The 10,300-nt window shown below is 35.9% G+C and overlaps 1 protein-coding gene across 1 annotated transcript; it reads right to left on the bottom strand.

The window, feature by feature from the left end:
• Positions 1–7,607: 7,607 nt before the first annotated feature.
• Positions 7,608–8,804, bottom strand: LOC148035697 (histone H3.2-like). Its single transcript, XM_087678994.1, has one exon. The coding sequence runs from the start codon at positions 8,749–8,751 to the stop codon at positions 8,341–8,343; it is 411 nt and encodes a 136-aa protein (XP_087535120.1). The 5' UTR covers positions 8,752–8,804; the 3' UTR covers positions 7,608–8,340.
• Between the last annotated feature and the right edge of the window lie 1,496 nt (positions 8,805–10,300).

Consider the following 10,300-nt stretch of genomic DNA (forward strand, 5'->3'; position numbering starts at 1 on the left):
GCAAAGGTTCTCCTCTAGAGTTGGTGCATGTTGACTTGTGCAGTAAAATGTCTACACAAGCCTTGGGAGGATCTTCCTATTTTGTGTTGATCGTTGATTACTATAGTAAGAAGATGTGGGTATACTTCCTTAGTGATGAGGCTCAAGCTTTTGGTAAGTTCAAAGAATGGCTAAAACTTGTTGAGAATGAATTAAGGTAAAGAGTGAAGAAGCTTAGAATACATAGTGGTGGTGAGTTCAACTCAAAGGAGTTTGAAGACTTTTGCGAGAGCAAAGGGATTCAACATCAATTGACGATGCCTCATATACCTCAACAAAATGTCTTATTGTATAGTAAGTGAAGGGCCAAGCTTCTTTCCATTGCCTTTTTGAGAAGGTTCAACTGGTCTTTAAAGTCTTTGAGATCATCAACTTTACAATTAATATTATCACAATTTAAAAAATATTTTTTATTGTTTCCCAAACTTTGGCTTTTCTATTCCCAACCTATTCATTATTAATATGATCCTTAATTATATTATCTAGGGATTTCCATCGATTATATTCAATGGTTGAGTCCCCATTTCTAGAGTTTATCCTTGCCAAGTTTTCCATGCAAGCCTAGGGACCTTCTAGCCTTCACCACACCACTAGATGGCTTTTTGGGGACATAATTTCCATCCTTGAACTTTTGAGGATGATCTGGTTCAACGAGCTTACCTCAATACAAACCAATCATAAATAAAACTTTCTCAATCTTTGTTGCGGCATCTTATCTCATTGATAAGGGTTTTAGCTTCCAAGAAAACCCTATGTAAAGATGAACAAGCTTTTCAATTATTCTGCAAAAAGTGCATGAAGTGTACATATATGAGCATTGAATCAAGAAATATCTAAAATTGTCTTGAAGTGTGATCTTTGATATGCCTAGAAGGGGCTCTATTCCACTTGCTTGAGCTCAACAATGCAATTGAAGACATGTAATATAGGCAAAGTTAGCATCTTTGGACACATTATGCATGCACTTGAGTGTTTTCAAGTCACCAACTAATGTGCCATTTGACCTTGTAGTTCTCAAATCCCTCAACAAATAGCTCTTTTCTTGCTTGTTGGCTCTTATTCACATTAGATATTGAAGTCTAATGAAAAACAGAATATAGTATGTCAAAATCCTAAGTCTCTATTTCAAAAGCTCTTAACCACCAGATATTCTATTCAGATTGAGCACTAAATAGCATTGAATTACTATAATGACCTAATGAAAGTTCTCTATTCATCAAGGTAATGGAGACCCTCTCTAATATAATTTTCTTGAATACAAACTAATTTTATTATTAAAACATTTTCTCTCTTTTTTGAAGCCTCAAATCTCCTGTAATACTCAAGGCTAAGATGAATATCCATGCACAAGTGTATCTTATTGTGCTTTTGTTGATTGAAAGAATTAATTGCATTTTTTGTGGATTATAAGAAATAAATTATCCAAAATAGATTAACTTTTTGATACATGCACTAAGATCTTCCCCAAAATTAGATTGTCAAGCTTTTCACAAGGGAACTAGATTACTGCTCCAAATTGCTAGGACCAACACTAAACATGAGAGATCTCACATAATTCCTTAAAGTAGGGCCCAGCAAGTGGAACCCTGTCTCCCACCAAAAATAAATATACCATCATGTGTTAATCAATCAAAGTGGAACCATGCCACCCCACCAGAAATAATTATACCATCATGTGTTAGTCAATCAAAGCAAGGTACTCAAAAGTAAATTAGGAGTGGATCCATAGTAGATGAATGTGTGTACCCTTATGTTTGACATGGCAATGTGTTGTATTAGATACCACAACATATCCAATGTTGATTTATAAGATTACAAAAAGTACCTCATCATTTGCAAAAAGATATATACTTGTGAATATCTCTACAATAAACATGAAATTATGAGACAAGAGGTGGCAGACATTAGACTAAAGAAATAATCTAGAAAATTTTAACAATTAATGGTAACCCTTCAAAACATGAGGATCTAAAGGACTCTTGGCCCCTACAAGAATCGTTTGGTTGTTTTGGAGCTAGAATGAAGTTGAAATGGTGCAATCATGTATACTTTACAATTTCCCACAATATCCCTATGGCTTCCATAAATCCAAGAGGGCCCTTGAGCCAAATCAAAAGATAATATGGAATAATTAACTCTAATAAGAGATAAAGCACATTGATATTTTGTGCTCTTATTTGAGAAAATTAATCTAGCATAAGCTTAAATTAAGTAGAACTTACATTCATTTAGTTTCACCTTTTGAATAAAATAAGACAACAAACATAATGCGGAGTCTTTACACCTTAGATCACACACACACACACACACACACACACACTCTCTCTCTCTCTCTCTCTCTCTCTCTCTCTCTCTCTCTCTCTCTCTCTCTCTCTCTCTCTCTCTCTCTCTCTCTCTCTCTCTCTCTCTCTCTCTCTCTCTCTCTCTCTCTCTCTCTCTCTCTCTCTCTCTCTCTCTCTCTCTCTCTCTCTCTCTCTCTCTCTCTACTTTGCCTCACATATATGAATCTTTAATATTGAAATCACTCATTAACTCTCTACATTTATTTATTTACTTATGTACCTATTTATTTCATTTGTACACACACACACAGATACATACATATACTTACGTATGTACATAAAGATTGGTGTTTATACATACATGCATGCATGCATGCAAGTATACATATGCACAAGCACTCTTCCTTTGTTTTGCTCAATTTTTTCTTTCCTTTTCCTACAATGATAGATATAGAAAGAATATTTTTTTACTTTCACTTCACTTTTATTGTCCAACCAGGGTAATGGAACAATTGATTTCCCCCTTATAACAAGACAACCTACACCAACTTAGTGACAATTTTGTGAAAATTAAACTCAAGGACTCAAAAAATCACTGGCACTAGAGTTTCCCTAATCTCTAACAAGTTAATAGGCTCTATATTGTGAGCTCTGTTTGTTTGATGTGAAAATTGGAGTAACATGATTGATGGATACATAAGAAGGGTGCATGGAGAATACCTTATTTGACTCTCTCATGAAAGACAATGGATTCATAGAATGTCACAAGTTTGTACTACTTACCCTGAACCACACTCTTTTAATCACTCTACCTCATTCATCCTATCTTTTCTTTCTCATCTTCCTCAAAAATAACACCAATCCGTTATAAACTATGTATTTTTGCCTCACACTATTGAGTGCTAAGGCCCTTCTAAATGAGTCACTTTTAACATTACATATGTATAAGTATAGTAGAATATGTAGGTTTAAGAACCTAATGATGCAATCTTTCACATTCCATGTCCTCTAAGCTCGTCACACTAACTTGACAAGTCATCATTGCCAACAATGTCATAAATGGCTATAGAAAGTTCATGTTTAAGAAACTAATGATAGAAAAATCACTTTTGATATGTCATCATTTCTAACAATGCCATTCCTCTCCTCCACCCTTTTCATAGAAAGTTTTTCATTATAAACACAATACATCATTTGAAATTCTCAAATGTTCTTATTGTTATTAAAAAATCACATATTTATAGACACTCCCATACTTCCCAAAGTGACAACCCCAAACTAAGCCCACACTTTTATAGAAAGTCGCATTTTTTGTAGACACTCCTCTACTTCCTTCCCAAAGTAAGTACTCGAAACTAAGCCACATTCTTATAACCTAAAATAGACACTATGGATATGCAATCACACCAACCATTCTGAACCACTCAAAACATAACTAACTTAACATAAGCCATTTAAAAAATGGAAAATTATGTGGGTCTCTCTATTATCTTCTCTTTAAATCTTCTATCTATATGTGTGAAATATTGAATACACATCAATCAACATGTAGGTGGATACTAAATAGAGAGAGAGAGGATAGAGAATACTAGAAGAGGAGAGAAAAAAAAGAGAGAATTCTAGAAGGAAGCCATGAAACCTATGGTCAATGAAAGTTGAATATGAAAGAGACTTGTTACTAAATTATGCAAAAAGTAAGCCTCTTTACATTTTTTATACATATACCATTGTGGTGGTATATCTCACTTATTTTCCAAAATAAGGTTGTCTTTTCACTTCTTTATCGTCCATCCTCACCCAATGTCTTTGCCCTCAAAAACAAAAGAAGAGGCTTCTACGTATGGCTTCAAATAGTGGAGATGACATAGTACTCTATTCTACCGTTATAAGAATCTAAGGACCTTGAAGAATTTAAAGCCAAGGGCCGATATATATATATATATATATATATATGTATGTATGTATGTATGTATGTATGTATGTATGTATGTATGTATGGATAGAGAGAGAGAGAGAGAGAGAGAGAGAGAGAGAGAGTGTGTGTGTGTGTGTGTGTGTGTGTGCACGCACACATCCATTTGGAAGCATAAAACTTGAAACTTTGCCACAATATCTTCATGAATGAACTATTGTGCAAAAAGTAGACAACATGTTGTCTATTATAGACCATACTACAATAAAGTTGTAATAACTTTTATGGGTTGATCCAAATCAAGAGTGCTATATCAAAAGAAAGGTTGTAGCATGTATGTTTAGCCTATATAAGTGTTACTTTTCTACTACTAATCTAGAATGCAAATAGTTCTAAACAAACGAGTTGTCTACATATAGTCTATAGTAGAACATGGACCAAATTTAACTATTCTTCAATCCAAAATAGCATCTTGAAGGTAAGAAAAATCCTCCAAAATATTTGTTAGTATCCAAGAAGCTTCTTCAAATTGTAGATCTCTCCATTTGATCAAATATTCCTAGATTAAACAAGATTAGAGCTTCTTTTTATATTATCATATGACTCCCTTTGAACAATGTAATCAAATATTTTGAGATTGATTGGGATCTAAGCATTAGGGGAAATATGGACTCAAAAAGGACAAGGTGGACCAATGAGATAGGGGGTGATGTGCACATTTTATCCACTCCCTTTTCCCCCTTGTCCCTACCACTTATAGACTTGTCTCCTTATGTCTCCTTTTAACACCTCCCCCTCCTTTTACCACCCCATGTCAAGTGGGTTCCATTGGGTGTCCAAAAAGGTGACCCAATATTTGAAAATCCCCCCTTTTATAAATGGCTTCCCCCTCCCCCTAAACCTCTTCTTATGACATGTATAGTAAAAAAATGCTTTTGGTGTCTTTATGCAAGACATGCTTCCAATTCGATCATTCTCTTACCTCCATTTAACAAATTTTCTCAATTTTTTATGCTCTTAGCTTCTCTCAACCATAGCCACACAACCCCCAACTTCACTCAACGATAGCCACATAGCACCCAACTTCTCTCTTTTTTCCATGGTCATTCTTTTACCTCCATTCCACAAATCTTCTCATCTTTCTATCCTCACATAGCAATAGCCACACAACCCTTAGCTTCTCCCACCAACCATAGCCACACAACACCCAATGTCTCTCTCTTTTTTCAGCATAGCCATAGCCACACAACCCTCATATTCTCCCCCCCAGTGATAGCCACCCATCACCACCCAACTTCTCTCTTCCTTCCATGGTAATTCCCTTTCTCCATTCCACAAAATTTATCATCTTTTTGTGCTCATACAACCATAGACACGTAGTTCTCCTTACTTCCATTACCATTTCAATGGCATCTACATATTAGCAAAGGCAACCCCATGATTCAATTTCCAAAGTCTATGTACACAATAAAAAGGACAAACATAGCAAATGGAAAGGATAATTACTCAAGAAAGATTTATGGATCCACATGCAACCTTCAACAATAGGGCCTCATTGAGTTCATCATCATGATATATTATAAAATCATTGGAAGGGTAGAGTGCCTAGGTCTTGACAAGCTCGAGATGGTCCTCTTTCATCAACTCAACATGTGTATGGTGTGAAGGACTCGAAGCTACCTCCTAAGACTTCTCAATAATTTTTCCCCTCAAATTGTAAGTCACTACTTGTATGTCCTTAACTTCTCATATATTCTTGAGGTTTTTACTTCTCTCTTGTCAAACATTTTCCCTTCAAATCTTGTTGAGGATCAACCTTTGGTCTAAGACATACAAAGCTCTACATGTGGATGTGGGTGAGACAATGATGATTGAAAAGTCATCACACTATCTTTTACATCACAAGATTTTCTTCTATAAGTTCATGTAGATAGTGTCTACATCAATTGATTCATATGGTTCTCTTGAATTTCTTGTCCATCTCTTAATTCTTTAAAATGGCCCATTCTAAATGAGTTGACACTTCAAACATTAAAAATGAAGATCATACATGGCATTCATAGCTCGCTTTTGAGATTCAAGAGAGCTTCAAGATCAATGGTTCCTTCATGGTTTGTACCAATTCATGTTTTTGCATATATCTTCAAAAGTAATAAAGTGCATCAATGTCCATCTATGTTCATTTGTAAGGACATAACCAAGGACTTTCTTAATTCCAATTTTGAAGGATGGAATGAGGTAAGTGGGGTGTAAAAAGATAATATCTTTATATACAAAGTGGTGATCTCTAATGTTACTTTTCATTACTTAATTGCATGTTCATCATCATACATGTGCTTTTATTACCAACATTAGATGAAGAAAATAGCCAATGGATTCCCTTTGAGTTTAACTAAAGAAATTTGGACAAGTAATTATTAAAGGCTCCTAAATCTACAAGAGCAATTTGTCTTGATGAAAAGTGTTTATACAAAGAGCTTCAACTTTTATATTGGTAGTAAAAAGATTAGCTTGTTTAATATAAGAAAATTTTATTTTGATTGGGACACTATGTTAAAACTTATTTGGGTTTTTTTTTTTTTCATGATGAATAACTTTTTTAAGTGAAAGAGTTATAAGTGTTTAACTTAAATCCATATACTCTTCCAAAAGAGATCTAAGTGCTAATTCCTTTGAACTTGTTGATTGATTTTTATTTTCCTTATTAAGAAGTAGAACAAAGATTTGTAACCACTTTTTGAACTCTTACTCTATAATAAGCTCATCTATGTAAACATTCAAGATAGAGGCTAAATAATCTATTTTGAACAAGTGGATTTAAGAATCAACAAAAGGATTTTAATAGATTTGAAAAAAATTCATCTTCAATGGAATAGGTAGAAGCTTAAAAATGTAAAAACACCTTCAATCCTTGGATCCTTTAACCATGGGACTCCAATGAAAACTCCCATGTAGCCTTCCAATGCTACTTAATATGCTTGAATACTTCATTATGAAGGAAATGGTTGAAATCAAGCTTATCCCAAATCTTTTCTCCAAATAAAATGATAGTTAAAAAGGCCTTCAATCTTCTCAATTTTGATACCTTCTTTAAGATACTCAATATTGATGAGTTATTGAAGTAGTAAGTTTAATGAATACACTTTCTACCCATTTCTATTTTCAAGAAGAGAATGCTTAAAAGATATAAAAATAGGCTTACATATTAATCAAAAATCTTATCACAATGAAGTTTGTAGCTTAAACAATAGCATTTGTGATGATTTTTTTTTAAAAAAAGCAATAAATTAGCCCACAATTTGCACCAAAATTTGTGTGGTGAATACTAAGTCACTCTTGAATGGGTCAATTTTCTTGTACACCTTTGTACACCATCTTTAACTTTTATAAAGGAAATATGATTCATCTTTTTGTTCTAAAAATGAATGGGTCAACTTGCAAACACCCAAAATTGATTAGTAACAAGAAATTTGATGATTTGATATTTGATGATCAATGAATAAACAATTGAGGAGCTAGGACAATTGCCAAGGCAATCTCACAAATTGGCAATTTGCAAGCTAATGATTAAGAGATTAAATTCTTAATGGTAGGCAAGTTCAAATTTAAGCCATGATAAATTTTAGGCTATGAGTAGAAAAGCTATCAATTGTCAAGCTAACTTATTGATGATTGGTAATGGACAAGTTGTCAACTAAGTAGATGATTGAAAAGCAATGGGTCCCCAATTCAACAAACCCTCAAAATGAGCATAACCCATCCACCTAGGGAATTTTTTAAGGTCTAATAGGTTCTTTTTATGGCTCATTGCTATGGTCCAATAGATTCTCGAAAATTCCTTAGTTACTTGTCTTGATGGCATTACATTTAGGTAACAATTACTACCATATCGCTTGCTTACGACAAGCATCCCATGGACCTAAATGCAACAAATATAGTAGTATGATATGTAGGACTAATGTGATCACTTTCTTCGCGTTAAAGAAACGCGCGGAAGGTGACAGAGAAGGGACTTCCCCCAGTGAGATGGTGGTGTAAACATACACCGTTAAACGAGAAGAGAGGGAGGCCAGTGAGAAGCGGCGAAAAGCAGATAGATAGCGCGGCTTAAGCACGCTCACCACGGATGCGCCGGGCAAGCTGGATGTCCTTGGGCATGATGGTAACGCGCTTGGCGTGGATGGCGCACAGGTTGGTGTCCTCGAAGAGCCCCACCAAGTAGGCCTCGGAGGCCTCCTGCAGGGCGAGCACGGCAGAGCTCTGGAAGCGGAGGTCAGTCTTGAAGTCCTGCGCGATCTCCCGCACCAGCCTCTGGAAGGGCAGCTTCCGGATCAGGAGCTCGGTGCTCTTCTGATATTTACGGATCTCCCTGAGGGCGACAGTGCCAGGCCTGAAGCGGTGGGGCTTCTTCACACCGCCAGTGGCGGGGGCAGACTTGCGGGCAGCCTTGGTGGCGAGCTGCTTGCGGGGAGCTTTGCCTCCTGTGGACTTGCGGGCAGTCTGCTTGGTGCGAGCCATTAGCAGAGACAGAGAGAGAGAGAGAGAGTATGTTCGTATGAGATATCAGAGAGTAGCAGAGAGAGTGCGAATGTAGAGGTAGATGACCTCCCTCGTTTTAATATAGCCAGCGAGCAAGAGGCAGCTCGAGAGACCTTCTTTCAATTTTGAAATTCGGGGCCTTTCCCGCTCGCCACCCATCCCTCACATCTCCTCTTATTCGTCGCCTTCGTCACGTTTACGGATCGTCCCTCGTTCTTGTTTTCTTTTTTCTTTTTCTCTAAGCCCTTCCCTTCACCACATTTATTAATGTTTGGCACGCCACCCCCCATAACCCCAGAGGAAGAACAAAAACATTTGATGTATCCCACCTCTTGCTTCAGATCAAAGCCATATTTTAGAATTAGTTGAAAATTTTTTGACCTTTGAGGGGTCGTAAAGAGGGGAGCCTTTCCAAAATATATCAAAGAGCCATAAGTTTGACATATTTGAATATTAGAATATTGTTAGTCAGGTGCTCTTCTTATTAGTAAAGAGAGTGAGGGGATTATTTGTGTAAACCTTCCATCTTGCTCAAATATTTGAAACTTATACTTTGGAAAGGGCCATAAGTTTGACATATCCAAAATATTATTGTTAGTAGAGAGAGGACACCTAACCTTATACATTCTCTCTTCCATCCCTACTACTGACACAACATCCTTTCTTTTTCACTAATCACACTATACCAATCTCCACCTCACTAACTACATTACATTCCATAATTATCCACCTAATCCATACTAACATCAAACTTACCAATCATAGTATGCCTCCTCTCTCTCTCTCTCTCTCTCTCTCTCTCTCTCTCTCTCTCTCTCTCTCTCTCTCTCTCTCTCTCTCTCTCTCTCTCCAAACTAACATCCCTTTCTCTAGATTCAACCCGCAACTTGTTCTATCTTGATGAGGATAAGGAAGTGACATGCAGCTCTGAGAGGGGGCCATAAAATGTAGGGAGAGGGGAGGCAACTAGCAATGTCCCACAATCTTCTCTTTCTCATCTCTTATTTCTTTACAACTTCTCCTTTATTTGATATGATTTTAACATTACTACTAAATATTCCAACTAACAAACTAATGGTATTAAATACTAACATTTATAACTTAAATCTTATTAACTAGCTTAGATATTTAACTAACTTACTAATTTATCTTGCTTATCTAATTGACTTAACTAAGTTTTTATTGCTAACTCTTACCATATTTAGTCCAACTAGCTATTGGCTTCTTATTTAATCATGATGTTATTAATTCATTAACTATTTAGGACTAACCATGTGTACATTGCTTATTACAAACTTTAAATTACATCAATCATTTTGCACCGATTGTCTAATAGAGTATGAGTGTATCATATTCTCTTCCCCTTAGAGAAATTGAGATGTCCTCAAACTCAAGAATAACTAGGGTTCGTATCCCCTTAGGATTTGCAAACTTAATTGTCAGTATCCCTTAGGATTTATGAACTTAATTGGTCATGCAGCTTTCGAGTCTACCTCATAGCTAAAGATTCAACCACAATCCACTAGGA

The sequence above is a fragment of the Lygodium microphyllum genome, chromosome 5 (genome assembly GCF_053477565.2).
Source record: "Lygodium microphyllum isolate KBCC chromosome 5, Lygodium_microphyllum_v1.1.10, whole genome shotgun sequence".
Classification (NCBI taxonomy): Eukaryota; Viridiplantae; Streptophyta; class Polypodiopsida; order Schizaeales; family Lygodiaceae; genus Lygodium; species Lygodium microphyllum.